General features: G+C 37.5%; 1 protein-coding gene across 5 annotated transcripts in view; it reads right to left on the reverse strand.

The window, feature by feature from the left end:
- The window catches only part of RIC1 (RIC1 homolog, RAB6A GEF complex partner 1), a 47342-nt gene extending 31314 nt beyond the window's left edge, over window positions 1-16028 (reverse strand). For 2 of the 5 annotated variants that reach the window (XM_010392873.3, XM_010392871.3), the window contains exons 1-3: window positions 15592-16021; window positions 5732-5839; window positions 1522-1598 (exon numbers count right to left, since the gene is read on the reverse strand). In XM_010392873.3, the coding sequence (XP_010391175.1) occupies window positions 1522-1598; window positions 5732-5839; window positions 15592-15732 (326 nt within the window). In that variant the 5' untranslated portion in view covers window positions 15733-16021. Of the gene's footprint in view, window positions 1-1521; window positions 1599-5731; window positions 5840-15591 lie in introns of all 5 variants that reach the window. The other 3 variants (XM_010392874.3, XM_019281894.2, XM_019281893.2) reach the window with 2 other exon arrangements.
- Between the last annotated feature and the right edge of the window lie 696 nt (window positions 16029-16724).

A 16724-nucleotide genomic window follows, 5' to 3' on the forward strand; every position in this document is an offset into this window, starting at 1 on the left:
AATATTTCCGTAAGTTTTCAGATTTTGCCAATTAAAAAAACCTCCTACTTTCCAAAGAGAAGAAGAAAAAGTCACAATAAACTAGTGCTTCGTTTTCTGCATTATGTACAGCTAAGGATATAAATACACATTTTATTTATTTAGACAAGTTGTAGCAACAGGTTTGTCAGCCTTTTCCTCTGATTACAGTAAGCCAGATGTGAAGAATTAGTTTGAAAACTGCTATTCAGTTCTCCAAAGAGACAAGTAAAGTAATGTAACTTCTCTACATTAGTCTTAAGTTTTTGGAAAATAGAAAAGTAAACTGCAACAATAAATTCCAGGTAATTCCAGAGCTTTGAGGGCTATTTCAAAGGTCAGAGGATGCATTACAGCCATCACAGACACCAAATTTTCTAGTCAGTGAAGGAAAATTCACTTTGAAACCAGTTACTACCTGCTAAGTAATTTCTTCCTACACATATTGGTGAAAGAAGACAGATTTTAAATTTAAATGCTTGTGAAAACCCCATTTATTTTCTTCTAATGTTCATGGTTTAACAGTTAAACTGGAGGGAAAAAAAAAGTCTTCTTCTTACATAACATTCTAGGTTATCCAACACTCCTCCGAGATGACCATGTGTGACACCCATGATTCAACTTTAACTCTTTTCATGAATGCGAAAAAAAAAATAAACTGACTGGTATTATCGTAATGATGAAGATATATAGAGGGATCTATTTAAAAAAATGAAGTTTCTAGCCAATTAGAAATCGAGAGTGTGTTGTTACTATTCACATGGACAAATTCCATCCAACTGATGACTACAGATTCTGCCTGTCTAAAAACACAGACACATACACATTTACTCCTCAAAGTTTTCATTTGTCCTAAGCACTTCCCAATTTTGCAAAATCCACAATCAACTAAGTCAACCACAAATACATCCAAAATACAGTCACATTTTTAAACACATAAGGTATCCTCTGTCATTCACAGTAAGGAAAATAAGGTGAAACTGACAACATAACACACTGCACCAAAAATACTTGCACATTCTTACTAAAAGCATCCATTTGCTTTCAAAAAGATTGGGATTTTACTGTCCATTTGCTTCAAAAAAACTCTAAGTTATTAAAAGATTGGGGGCAGAAAGGAATCTTATTTTTGAATTGAACCTTAATAGTTCCTAAACATTATTTTTCCAACTGAGTTATGCTAAAGGAATTATTAAACCTTGTTGCAGATCATGAATGCAACAGACTACCTCAAATTACAAAATTAGACAATTTTAACCCTGCTAGTAAGGATTTTGAGAGCTTGTAAGATGGACCTACAGAATCATACTAGCACACAGCAGTCTAATTAAACACAACTTCTCCCCTGCAATGACTCTAACTCATAGGAATCACAGTTCATATACTCATCAAGTAATGAGTTCCCATACTTTGTAAAGAAATATTTTTTGCCATAAAACCTGCTTAGGCATTGTCTAGTCATATTTTTTCACACTGCGAGGATGCAAAGTTTAAAATACTTACTTGGGATATATTGGCTCATAAAGATACTTGTCTCTTGTGGATGGGATTTCAAAGAATAAGATGTATCCATTTGCAGTCTGAAAGAGAAACACTGGTAAGACACATACCTAGTCTCAGCATGAGTAAAATCTATTCAGTCTTATGCGATTTCTATGTATGTCTCATATATTGAACTCCAATATACATTCATTCAGACATTTTAAAAAACTGTGTGTTGAAATTAATTCCAGATAAAATCCATACCCGCCCTTAAAGTCAAGTGACTAGATTAGGCAGGAGGTCGAAAAATGGAAAAACAATGCTGTTTATGCACAAATCCATCAGAAATTTTCCTCTAATTCATACAAATCTATAAAACATGACAACTATTTCAGATATTTAGAACCTGGGCACATAATTCATACCAACTACAAGAATTAATGAGAAAAACATAGCAGAAGGTGGCAAGTACCTGAATAAACCGTTCAGGTTTCTGAACACACACAGAGGGCATACAGACACTACAGACTGCAAAGAGTTTAGGCACCACCTCTCAGTGTTAGTCATCCAGGTAGTTTCCAAAAATCCTCACATCACTTATCTTTAGATACCACGACACCTGTAATAATTCAATCCCAAGCCATATTCTGTCATTCTGGAAGAATGACTTCATATTATAACACTACACAGGGAACACATACCAATAATTTAGTTACCTGATGTTCCAGTCATACCTAGAAGCTGCTTGCATAAGCATGAGAGAAGCAGATAATAATGTTATGTGTTCAAAGAAGTGTTATTTGCTTACAACATGGATTTGTTTTTCAGGCAAATTGGTAAATGCATTTTGGTTAAATACAATTTCCATCCAATTATTTTAATACGGGATAGGCATGTATCCAAAGCACTAAAGACAAAAGCACTGAAATTAATGGTTTCACATTGCTTTGCAAGATTGGTTTCCTTTTCTTTGAATAAAGCAACACTCTTGTTAGCTTAGTTTATCATTTCATAAATGCCATGGCTTTCCTCAGTCAAACATTTTGCTTTAGAAAATTTGTGTTTTGGCTTCAAATTCCAAGAAACACTATTATTCTCATTCAAAGCGAGTATCTTTTTCGAGAAAGAATAAACTCTGAACTATAATGGTGAGCTTGAGACAGGCTGACAATAAATGGAAGCTTTTCTGTGTGCTGTAATATCATGTTCAGGTATTATGTGGTAAAGAAACGTGTTCATTTCTAACATCTTTACAGGTTCTTTCCATTACATCATTAAATATTTAACTCGTAAGTTATCTTATCCTGGAAAGAAGAGTAAAACAATACTGTGAAGTATCTTTATACTGATATTAAGGTACAAAGGGCCTCACTGAACACTGTTCAAAGCACAAAGTTGCTATTGTTACAGGTTCATTTTTAAATAGAACCTCAAATTCCACGAAGAGGGGGGATGAAATGCAGAAGCATTCAACCACAGACTTCTGGCAAATTGATCATATTAATTTACAGAGTTTTCATTGCTTTTAAAAATGTCTGAGTGAAACTTACTAAATAAGTAACCATCACTGTCATCCATTCCCTGATCATTCTAATCTTTGACAGTCAGAAGTATAAACACTGAGTATCTTGCCAGGGGTTTCTCAACATGGCTTTTTGTATGCTACCATGTTTAATAAAGCTCTGCCTTAGCTATGGGAATGCACACCGAGAAGCAGTCTGTATCAGAGGACTGCCTGTAACACGGCAAGGACCAAAATGCTTCCTATACTTCTCCATACTGAAGCATCTTGACCCTGTTCCTATGTTTGATTTACTTCTAGAATTAGCTACCTTGGATATATGTACTAATCTAGACAAGAAACAGTATTTCCCAGTAACACTGGAAAAATTACAAAGGCAGCAATATGAAAGAAGAAACTACAAAATATAAGGGGAAAAAATAAAATCTGCCTAGGAAATGTGTCAACAGTTTAGCAACAGAAGATACTATTGGTAAAAGAAGTTAGATTTGCTAGGGGATGCCGACAGTGAGAAAACTGCTTTAGCTTGTTTAACTGCATACCTTTAAAGCTACTTGAGGTATTTTATAAAGCCTGATATGCTGGCCCAAAGTCTGCCTGCAGTACAAATATTTACCTCAAAGCATATGCTGCAAAGTGATTTATTTTCATAGAGACACTCTGAATATTCAGGCTATCAGAAACAAAAGACATGGTATATCACTGCTCTAGTGGACATAAAATCCAGAATACACTCTGCATCATTATGTCATTAAGAAAAAAAAAGTACCACTTGGCTAATAAGTACATACTAAGCCTTTTGTTCACCTTCTTAAAAAAAGTTTTATTACAGAAAATTACTACAATCAAGCTACTCATGAGCACAGGTCAGAAACATCACCTAACTCAGCTTTAAACCAAAAATTTTTAGCTGTTGCACATGACTTCAGTAATTAACTGAAGCTAATTCAGTTCAAAATTATTGGGTTTTTTCATTGAAAAGCTGCTTTGCTATTGCTCCTTCATTTGAATGTGTTACTTAAGAAAAAAGAGAAAACTATTCACTTGGACAGAACTCTCCTTGGGGATGAGAGTATCACACATCTGCAGGAACACCTTCTTCATTAAGCTCCAAAAACTGACTTTCTGCCCTGTCTCACTACAACAAAACCAGCAATATTGTAAATGTGGTCTTTCAGTAGGACTCACTAACTGTTTCAAATTAAACTATATATATATATATTTAAAGCATACTGCAAAACAACTGATGTTAAAACTACTGTAACAAACATGCTTGACTATATCATTTGTATACATACACCCAGGGATGAAATATCGTCCTAAGAAACATGAAGAATATTAGAAATCTTATTATTTTATAAGAGCTTGCCATTTTGAATTTTAATTCACAGAGCTTTAGTTTACAAACTAAGACTTTATGGGCATTTAGATTCTGATGCTACCTGCCAAAAAGAACACTGTACATTTAGTTGCAGAAAAACTTTAAAGTGCAGCGACTGAAGTGGCAGAAATTAAAGGTTATCCGACGGTCAGCTAAACCACGAGGTCTCTTGAGCAAATGGGTCATAACTTCTCAGAAAAAATCCCCACAGTATGCAAAGTAATTCAGTATAAAAATTCAAAGTTTCTTCTGAACTACTACATAAATGTTTAATTAAAATCTGTTTGGATAAACATACTGCAAAATAAAACTGAAGGATTCTTTTTGATTCATAGCAAAAATCACAGGAATCACCCTTCTGACTTTATTGATAATTACTAGTAGTCACTGAGAATATAATCTGGCACTAACAGAAATACTTCATTTCACTAATTCCATGAGATACTTTTAGGCAATTTAAACATTTTATACCAACTACGTACTTGCATTACACAAAAGAAAATGGGACCATGGGAAGCTTAGCTGATTTATGATTATCATGATATTGCTAGAGACATGAACTATTCCATCCATCATCCGGTGTTTTCCACTAAGATAACAGTATCTAATTTAAGACCTGGTCCTAATGTAAGACCTAACCAAAAGACACCAAGAGTATTATCCCATATTGCGACTCTTACAAACTGTACTCCCACCTTTCTTGGGTTCATCTTGCACCTCAAACTTTAAACACTGCTGCTGAAATAGTCCGAAGTGCTGTGAGCACAGCACCAGCTATGAAACAAGACTTAATTTCCATGTGAGATAAGATCTCATCTCTAAGATTCTAAACAGAAGAGTTCATGTATCACTTATCACTGCCCTTGTCTCTGTGTTCTCAGTGACTTGCAGTATTTTTTAATCACCAAAAGCCTGTAATAAGGCCAGTTTCATCTCTTAAGACCCACCTTTAAACCTTATTTATCAAGTTAAATATGATTATGTCACCTAAGTCCACAACTATTTCTTTCATTCACATAACTTTACATTACCATATTATTTGTTACCAGATTACTAAAGTAATGAGATTGCTGTATCACCGCCAGCCAATACGTCTAACTCTTGTTTTAAGACAAAGAACCGTAGTTCATTCTCACAGGGAAAAATTAATGAAATGTACTAAAGAAAGCTTCTATTGTTTAAAAACTCCTTGGTACCATTACATATTTTCACAAGAGAAGTATCAATTAAATGTATATATGATCTGCAATTTTGTATAAGCACAGAAATTGGCAAAAAATTCTGTTTGCAGTAGTTTAACCAGAGTAAGAAGGAAAAATTCTACTTACTGAAACAGCTATCATTGTGCTGTCAGGCCGCCATTCTGCTTGTTTGTAAGGTCCAAACTGAGAAGCTGCTTTTGAAAGTTCCTTGTAGCTTACAATTAATACACTGGGCTGGAAGAAAAAAATATAAATAATTACACCTCATATCTAGAAGGAATGGGATGTTTCTTACATTGTGCTATACCTGTAAAGAACTCTGTGTCCTTAACAGCTACAACATGTTTCCCTTGAGGGAGGTTAAAAAATTATTATGTATTTTACAATCCATTACAAAACTGTGCTTTAAAGAAAGTTCACGGAGAACAGTTGCCACACTGTCATCCCTAATCTCACTCTTTCAAACCCAGGATATTTCAATAAAATACTTAACTGCACAGCAGGGAGTCATTACAGAATACAGAAGTAGTTTCAAGTTAGATAAAGGGTGACATGCTTAAGATGAACAGAAGCATCTCAAACAGGCTCCTATAATGACAAGGACTGTCAAATGAATCAGGATGAAAGAAATATTCTAAAGAGTATCTGGTACAATTCATTTGCTTAGTTTCTACTAAATGGGTGGGCCATTGTGTTAAAGAGAATGATAATCAGGAAATTTGTTTTTCCAGAACAGGTTGTCAGAACCTGCTGAAAATCCACCTCTACAGTTAGCTGGAAGGATTTTGCAGGTAATGAGGTGCACCCATTAGCACCTTTCCTTCTGGGAAGGGAGAAAAGCTTTGGGGTGATGAAGACCAGACAAAGCTACCCTAAGCACTAAGCCTTCATTCCCTTTCACGACACAAAAACCCAATGCAAGAAGGTTACCCTTCCTTGCTCTAGTGCTTAGAAACATTCATTCTCCTTGAACATATTCCACAACCGTTTGTATTCTCTTGCTCTTCAATCAGTAATAGCTTTCACCTTAGATGGGTATTTCCCACTCTGTTATCCTCCTCCATTGGGAGGTGGAAGTTAAATTAAGCAGGACACACTTTTTGTCAAAGAAGTTACCCCTCATTTTCATACCATATGCTGTCCTAACTTCATCAATTTCAGTTTTCATTCATATTTGGAGCACCGAACACTGTACCAGAAAAAGCACACTGGAAGGGAACCAAGAGGGTACAGAGTAATCACTCATTTTGCTGAAATTAACCATGATACCACTAGGCAAAGCTTCCCAACCACCACTAAGACCACAGGTGATGGAAATTTACTACTATTCTTAGCTTACCTGACGCACCAGCAGAAGCAGTACAACAAATATGAAAACATTAATTCTACTCAGAAACCTTGTGAGTGTCCATCACTCCAGATCTGGTGAGTGTCTACTACCATCCTATTTGAAATCACTTCTTTCAGTTTCCTTTCAGAAGAAACAGAGTTACCAACAGCCTAATTTTGAAGTACCAATATTAATTTAAAATAGTATAAAACAAAGCAATGAAATTATGTCACCATGCACATAAATAACAAGCTGAATTAGTACCACACAGGCAGCCTTAGCCTTGGTAAATTCACAGTATGACTTGGTGTCCTTCTAATAGCATTACTCTTTTAAATTTCACACCCACACAGAACTGAATTATCAAAAATAAACATTTATGAAGTATAACCAGCACACTAATCTTTACCCTAAGAACTATTTACACCAGCTTTTTAAATTCACGTGGCTTCTTTTGCATCAAATTATCTAACATTACGATAGCTAATTATTCTTACTAACAGATTGTTGTTGATTGTTCTTATAAACTACACAGCCTTTCACTGATTGGCTTAGAACCCTAACTGCCTTAAGATATACTGAGAAAAAGTAGTGTCTTGGTAATCTGCATCATTAGTGCAAACTTAGAGATCATTCTTAAAGCACTTCTGTGCCTGAAGCATTTTAGCAGCTGGCAAAATTAGCAGCTCGGTAATACACAACAGTTTTCTTTCTATATTGCTACTCTGACAGAATATAATTACTGTATTTATAGTGTAGAATTCTTGTGACACTGATTCACAAGAAAGCTGCTATGACACCTTAGAAGCTGGGAGAACATTCTACATACACACCAGCTATAAAATTTATACAAATTGATTTCTAGGCTTACAGATGAGGATTTAAGGAGTTAAAAGTCATTGATTGCTCTCATAATGTTATCTTTTTGTAGTTTAAGTAGCTTTTTATTAGAAGCTGACTCACTTTGAATTAAATAGGTCACAAAGGCTACCTAGCTAGAGGTAAAATGAGGAATTATTACACTGATAGAATTCATTTGTATATACTCCACAGCTCAAAAGCATTAATTCAGACATAAGGAAAACCCTAACACACAAATCTACCACCCTGTTTAAAAGCTTTCCACAGATGTTTGAATGTTCTGGATTAACAAATACAGAAGGACAGCTCAAGATCCTGCTCTGTTTACACATGAAAAATGGTAATTTTACCTGAAGTAATTTATTACATCTAAAGTGAGTGAAAATGGCACAGGAATGTTTCTGTTAATAGGAATATATATCAACCTAACTACTTGACCCAAGCACAGCAAGCCATTGAACATACATTTTAACAAATAAAACCAAAACCAAAGCAAACAAAAAACCAAAACCACACAAAAAAAAAAGAAAAAAACCCCATCAAAAACCACCCAAAAAATGAGGGGGGGTTTGGGGGATGGGGGAGAGGCACCCAGTTAGTTAGATACTCTCCTCTTTTTAGTTGTATATATTTAATTCATACTCTTTATAGAAGTATTAGGGTTTTAGATTCTATTAATTAGAATTTTCCCTAAATCTTTATGGTTTTATTTGTCAAAAAAACTCCAAATCTCCTTATCAGCTTCATGAAAACCCCATGGTTTTTACTCTTCACACTTCTGCATGCAGCTACTAAAATTATAAAGGAATGTAGTTAAGCTCAAATAATGAATTGCAGCCACTGTTTCAAATAAGCCAATATATTAATCCTCCTTCTTTAAAATGCATAAAATCCACCCACTGAAATAGTAATGGTAAAGCCACAGTTTGAGGAGGAACTAGATTCCAGAAACATAGCAAAGGACCTAACAAATAAAGAGTTGTTTAAAAAGAAGTAAAAAATTTGTCTAGAGGAAGAAGTAAACACCTTCAGTTATTAAGGCAGAAAGAACTGGGTAAATAAGTCTTAATTCAAATTGCAATTTAACATTAAAAAAAGTTTCCCAAAATACATAAGAAGCACATCCAGCATTTTATAATCTGCTGCACAGAAAATTTAGCATTTTGATACAGTGCATTTTGTCTCTGCAGAAGAAGGTAAGGTCAGGCAAAACAGAAGCTGCCACTCACTTGCAAACAGAACTGTGGCAGTGGATGCTTACGGGATAATAAAAATGGCAAAAAGAAGAAGAAATATAACCTTAAAAAGAATACAGCATTATTATTACTAAAGTGTAAACAAACTCTTCGGTGCACTAGTTAATAGTACTGAAAGCAAACAGAACTTCTCGTTCTTACAGCTAAACTTTATCTCCTTCCATCAGTCAGCAGCCTTGGCTATCTCTTCACAAGAACATGTTCCACAGCTCTTACTGAGAAGTTTCTATGCTTCACAACAATGTTTTTCTAGCATTAAACATGCCTCTTCTTACTCATGTGAGATTATAACAACATCAAAGCAAATCTGGTTTGGATTATCAGAAATGAATTGCACTACTTGTAAAACAGTAAGGTAACAAGACAACACCACCAACAAAGACAGCTCCATCACAAAGCCACTCAAATTAAAACTACCTAAAAACTCACAGCTGTTTCATTATCAGTTCTACATGAAGAATCCTCTGGACTTTCCACTATGAAAGATGACCTCTGTATCAACATCTGGACAAAATACCTATGCAAACAATTTAAAAATTACAACACAAAACACCACAGCCAAACCCATGATGAAATAATCCCAAATTTTTGTAACTGCTTTACTTAATTCTACCTGACTAAACACAGTATCTTGCCCATTTACCAAGTATTAGCAGCATAAGCCACATCAGAACACTTAGCCATATATAACGCAGTTTTTATGAAAAAATTTATTAAGGTATACAAACCCTGCAGCAAATTCTCTCAGCAAGCTTAGATACGGGAAATTATCAATTCACTTCCCTAAACACAAGCATTCTACTACATTTGATGTAAATGCAAATCAAGTTGACATTTAAATCCTTAACTAAGCTGTGAATGTTGTTCTGCAAAGGCCCTTTTTAAAGAGGACAAGTAGCCTTGAACAGACTTGAACAACAGCCCTCCCACGAGCAAGTGTCCTAATTGAGATGTTCAGAGTGTCACAGAAAATGATACATTAACTGACTGGAAAGACATACAATCATTTGACAGAACATAAAATAATGAAGAAATTCATTTCTTTAAACCAGATCCTCTGGTTTGACTGCAGGTTAATGACAAACTGTGCATATTGTTGATTTTACAAGTTAAGTAGGTCAGCAAATACAATAGAAAACTACTGGACTAAGTCTGAAAAGCAAACACATGACCTGACAGCACATATGCAACATGGTCTTATGTACGGGTTTGCGTTTCTTAATGTAACTCAATCCAAGAACCTGCATGGCTGTGGATAACTGTTAAAACCTAATATTATCATCCCCTGACCATATATTATTCTAGACATCAAAACTCCATCTCATTTAGGATAAAGAGGCAATTTCTTTGAAAAACACAAATTTTCTGTTTAGTTTTATATGCTTCAATGCTTCATTAGGGTGTAGGCACAAGACAAAAATCAAAAACGCTCTTCAGATGAGCTTATGATCTAAGTGACAAAGACAAGGCTGGGAGAAAACAGAACAAAACAAAAGCCTGACACTCTGCACTTTATTTTCTCACTATATGGTCTGTGCTCCACTTTAAATGCTGAAGCTTTGTAAAATTATAAACTAATAAAAAGGTTACACGGAGAAAAGCAAGGATGTGTGCATAAGGAACAGAAAAATTCATATAAATAGACCGCAAAAGGCCATTTTGTCAGTAACACAGGTACAAAGTGGTGATAAACGAATTTCTAAAAGCAAGGTTAATTATAAAACCGTAACTCCTTTAATTTAATTTCAGGAAAAGCTTATAATCAACAGAGTGCCTACCCAACAAACAGAGCAGACACAGCTTCCAACTGTGTGCTTCATGGCTATTGTGAAATAATTCAGAAAACCAAAGTGCAGAATTGTCAACCACTACCTCTCTCAAGTAAAAGTTTTCAGTTAACCTCCTGCTCAAAAATGCTGCCAAAAAGCAAAGGCATATTCTATACATCTTTGGTTTTCTGTTATGTGCAACTAACTGGACACTGAAAAGTCTTAACTGAGATGCCTTTTCCCTTCATGCACGTAATTATGACACAGCTTTCAGGGGTAATCTACTTTATATTAATACAGGAGACACTGAAAACCTGGTAAGTCCTACTGAATAACCACATGACAATTTTGCATTTCGTTAGATAAATTCATCAGTGTAACATTTGTTTCATTATGTAATTGCACATGCATCTTTTTAATAGAAGCAACAGTAAACTGTTCCTGACAAATAAAAAGAAATTACCTTCTCAGAGAAGTGTCTAAAGGGCATAAGTAAGAGACCAGCATTTAAGGGGTTAAATGACTAAGGAAGAAAACACAGCAGGAGCAGTAGGATATCTTAACTTGCATTGATGCTATCTGTGTCATATTGCTCACCATACACAGCCAACACAACCACTTCTTTCAATATCAAGACATCTATTGTCCATTCTGCAATCAAATTCTACATTAAAAGCTACACACGATAATTCCGTGAATTATTCTGCTTACAGTTCTGAGAAGAAAACATAATCTTGAAAGCATAGTGAAAGCATTTATTTTTAACAGCACTTGTAATTAAAAAAAAGACTACAGAAACAACTGCAGATAATTTCAATGTATTTATTCATATATCTTATGAACTTTATGCACTGTGTCACAAGTAACTCCCTTTATAGCATGGCAAAATTCCAGGTTATGGAGCTCACTTCCCGAGCAAAAGCACAGTCCCCTGTTTTGTCCTATTGTATGCTTAGATTTAAAGCACACATTGACTTCAACTCGTAATACAGCAACAGCTAGAGACCGAAGAGCACACATGAGAGAGCTGTGAGAGCTGTCTGAATATCAACTTACTCAGCATTTAGAATGAATACCAACTATTTGACAATCTAGGATTCTGATATGCATGCTTTCCCAAAAGCTTATTTTAGTTCATTTAGGTGTTCTGACTCAATATCAGATCATTAGAAAAAAAGAAACGAAAACACGGGTTTAAAAACCAAGAGTAAGTATAAATCATAAGCTGAGAAGCATATAGGTAATCAAAAAATTCTCCTCTGAATAAGTAAATGGGACAAGCTACTCTTGGCTTCAAAGGGCTTACAAAACTGGTTTTGACTGGCAGAGTCATAGCAGATAGTCCCAACAACCTACAGGAGTTTTCATTAAATATTCAAGGCCAGTACTTATTCCTGTCACTGCCACAAGTTTGTTAATACTAAAGAAAGGAAATGCTGAACCACATTTATATGTACAACCATGTCAGCAGACTATACTTGCTGCACACAACTCACTTGTCAAGGGGTAGGTAGGGAACTCCAGTTGTCTATGGCACCTTCTTTCTTAGCTGCATACCTTGTCCCTTAATACTTAGAGCCCTGTGGGTGAATTTCTAGAATTCAAGAGATAACTAAACCAATTTGAAATTAAAGCCACAACTGTTAAAGGAGTAACACTTTCAAGAGGGCCAACTACAATGTTCCTTTGATCCTTTCATCAACTAAATAAACAGACTTCTATTTGTTCATTAAGCTTAACATCCCTGTAAAAAGACATCACTAGTTCACCATAAGACCCATTAAAATAAAGGTGCAAGCAGGAAAGATGATGACACACAGGACTGCACAGCTGCTTTGTGAAACCTCATCTTCAGTTCCCAAATCAATCTACTAAACAGCAATTATCTCATTATAGCATTTCAGAAAGGTTCTATCATTCATTGATGTTTCTCATTTCAAGCATCCAAACGTTTGACAAGCTTTTCCATGCTGTCAGTGAAAACAGTTATGCTGGCTCATAAAGGTCAAGGAATTATCTAAGGTGTCTAAATCTAAAACTTCTGATTTAAGGAAAATACTTGGAGCAGACGTCTCCAGAGTGGGGGTTATTTAACAGAACCCAATAGGGAGCAAGAAAGGATTTTCGGTACCATTAAAAAATAAAGTAAAAATTTTAAAATGTGTTAATTTTGGCATTACCTCATTCTTTTTTGCTTGTTTTGTTTCTTTTAAATCTCTGGAACAGGCATCCAAGAGATGTGGTTGATGCCCAGAGTCTACTAGTGTACAAGAGTATTTGAACAATGTTCTTAATAACATGATTAAACTTCTGATTGCCCAGAATTGGTCAGGCAGTTGGACTACGTGACCAGTGTAGGTCCCTTTTAAATACACAAAGTAAAATTAGAGTAGAATAGAACAAACTATGTTGAGTATGCTTGATAATGTGTATACTAGTACAGTAGCACATGCGTATAATTCATAAATAAATGTCAACATATTGAGGGGCCGTGCTCAACGACCTTTCACCAATACTGATGCACGATTGCAATCATCCACCTGAGTGGTCTTCTCTATCCACAATCCAATCTCTCCCAAAATGTAAAATAGTCAAGGACTTTTTGGTTCAAAAACACCAGCATAATTCCATCTGGCTTTTTTTCCAATGCCAGTTACCCAATTTTGAGTCTTAATACCTGTATTGATTCCAAAACAGGAAACAATAGACACTTTGGGATAAACTTTCCTTAGTTCCACTAGTTCTTAGCATACAGTGGGTGAAAAGGAGTTTTAACATTATTATGTCACCTTAAAAACACACATACTGAATGTAAACTCACGCACCTGGAAGCATTTCAAAGAGCCTCTTGTTTCTGAAAATTTCAAAACAGAACCTTCCCAGTCTCACCACCTCATTCTTACACAAAACCTTTGATATATAGCTGAGATAGTAACAAGTCTTAACAAGAACACTAGCCTGAAGGCTTTTCTACTAGAAGAAATCAAGTTAGTTCAACCTGACTAGAATTTACCCTTGTTCCAAAGAATATACTTCTAACAAATGAAAACATTTTCTAGAATGCAGTAATTTTGTTTTATCAAAGTTCAAATATATGATTTTAATCTTCACCTTCAAAAACAAATGTGAAACTGAAAAAAAGAAAAGCCTGGGGGAAAAAACCCAACAAACCAAATCAGGACCCCAGCCATATATATAAAAACAATGCAAGAAATTCTCTTTAAAAATGACCTTGACCAAAACCTTTATTCTTACAGGTTTTTGATAACAGCCAGTTGTCTGCAGAGGCCATGAGACTGTAACACATTTTTCAGTTTAAGATCAGTCAGTGGTCAGGCCTGGCAAAGTCGGCAGCTTCCTCAAAAGCACTCATTTACAAACTGAATCAAAATCTAGTTTAAAAATATTAATGACCTGTGAGTTTAGTCAACTCTTCTGCACCAAGTGAATTCTTCTAGTGCTCTGTCTGTAGCCAGTCATACAACGTTTAACATTTCAAAACAAGTCCAAGCATGCAAGATAATGAACCTCTTCCCTGAGAAGAGACCATAAAATAAACTACATTCTAGACAACAGGGCACATCTTGTGAAGCATTTCATGAGCCTGTTGTTTTCTATGTCTCTCCACGGAAAAGATCGGTTCTGCTGTTGTTGACAGAGTACAATTACAGGTTCCACAACTGCCAAAAGCTAAGAAGTTTAATACTTTATGCACATGGTGTGCCATAAACTCAAGAAAACAGAGGCCACATGATATTGTGTGAAGCTACTGGGCTGATTATGTGTTAGCTAGATACCTGTCTAGGTTCAAAAAACAGTGTCAGCATCCCAGCCAGGAACTGGTGAACAGCCTTGCAGAGCATAATAAAACATAATGTGATGAAATCTCAGCATAACTTAAAACGAGATTTTAAGGCTATGACTGTCATTTGACATCTTTCAGTTTCAGCTTTCTAAAACTGGATTGCTGGTTTTCTTTGGTAATCTGAGATGAACTCTATAAACCACCTAGATCTGGAGATATTTATAGACAGATTTAGGGTCTAATCTAGGCAGTATTTAAAAGGATCCAGCATCAAAATTTAAAGTCAGTATCACAGTTTTCATTGACGGCATCAAATCAAACTGACCAACAGCATTTTTGTTACCACACTAACACGAGTTAAAACCAAGGCACTTAATGTCAATTGTTCAGTTTCAAACTAGATATAGCTACAGCAGCAACTCCCATGTAAAAGCCATGACTAGTCTTCTGTTAGGGCCACAGAACTTTTAAACTTTCCATAAAAAGAAAAGTTTGTGAACTTCTGTGTTATAACATTCTGGGTAGTGATAGATTTTGTTCTGTGTTTTACAAAGGGCGTTTCAGATCTCCTACACTCATACCTTCTTTTATATAAAACACAGAAAATACAAATGTAAAAGATATGAAGCATTATATGCAAAAAACCCCCACTGCTACAATTACTCCTTATGTTAAGCACAGACAGCATGTAGCGTTTCAAAGAAAAAGTTGCTTGGAAGTCTAATTTTTTAGAAAAAAACGGTGTTAACTGCAAGCAGATTGACGTTGCATATTTTCTTAACACTATAATCCTATCACTAAACATCGTGGATAACCGCTCAGATTCACAAATACTGAAATATTCAGTAAAGCTAGCCTCAAATTTTACAACCATTTCTGGAAGAAGAAAAAAAAAAAAACAGCAGACGACAGGTCTTTTCAGCTGGGAGCAGGGTCCGAGAGCTTACAAGACGACGGATACTCACTCTGCAGTACCAGATGCTTAGCTGAGATGGGAACAAAACTGCGAAGAAAGCCCTCTGGGGATCCGTCTGGATATGAAGCGGTCGCTCCAGGGACTCCAGAGGACACAAGAGCCTCTTGGGCCAGCCGCTGAGGAAATACATGGCTGAAGATTTCCAGAGGAGCTGGCGCTCAGCCTGCTCTAGCCTAGGCAGGGGGACAGCGGGGGCATCAGCGGAGGGAGAGAAGCAGAGTCCGCGGCCGACCACACATAATCACCGGCACAGCGACCGGACCCCTGGGCTCAGCACCACTGAGGACGGGGGACTGAGGCCACCCCGACGCTGGGGCCGCCGCCGCCGGTGCGGGTGCGGGGACAGGGGAGCGCCACAGCCGCCGGGGGCGGAGGCGGATGCGGGCTGGGCGAGGGCCGGGCGGCCTGCGGAAGGCGGCAGCGACGGGTACGCGGCCGGGCGGTCACTGCTCCGAGCGGGCGCCGGGGCGTTGCGGCGGCGGCAGCGGCGGCTCCGCCCTCCCGCGGGCGTTTCGCCCGCCCGCGCTCCGGGTCGGTGTCGTCGCCGTCGCCGAGGCCTTCGCCGCCATCTCCTCCCCCTTCCGCTTCCGCTCCTCTTCCTCCTCTTCCTTCTTCCGCTCTTCCTCCTTCTTTGGATCCTCCCCCTCCCTCTTCTCTTCCTCCTGCTTTTCCTCTTCTTTCTGCTTCTGCTTCTGCTCCTCCTCCTCTCCCTCCCCCTCTCCCTCCTCCCTCTCGCCTCGCTCCGGTGTCCGAGGCCCCGAGCGGCGGTGGCGGCACGGGGAGGGCGGGGCCGGGGCGAGGCCCGGTCGAACGGAAGTGACGTCACAGAGCAGCGCGTCAGTAGTCCGGGCGGAAAAGGCGCGCCTGGCGTCGGGGCTGAGGAGACGCGGGGGGGGTGCGGGAGAATGTGGGGTACGGGGAGGGGGGGGCGAAGGGACAGAAGCGGAGCGGGCTGGGGCGGGAGGACGAGGAGCAGGTGGAGAGAGAACAAGAGCCGGGGGTGACAGGATAAGGAGGAATGGGTTCAAACTTAGAGTAGGTTTAGAGTAGTTTTGAGGAGGAAGTTCTTTGCTGTGAGGGCGGCGATGCCCTGGCACAGGTTGCCCAGAGAAGATGTGGGTT

Source organism: Corvus cornix, chromosome Z, assembly GCF_000738735.6.
Source record: "Corvus cornix cornix isolate S_Up_H32 chromosome Z, ASM73873v5, whole genome shotgun sequence".
In the NCBI taxonomy this organism is placed as follows: Eukaryota; Metazoa; Chordata; class Aves; order Passeriformes; family Corvidae; genus Corvus; species Corvus cornix.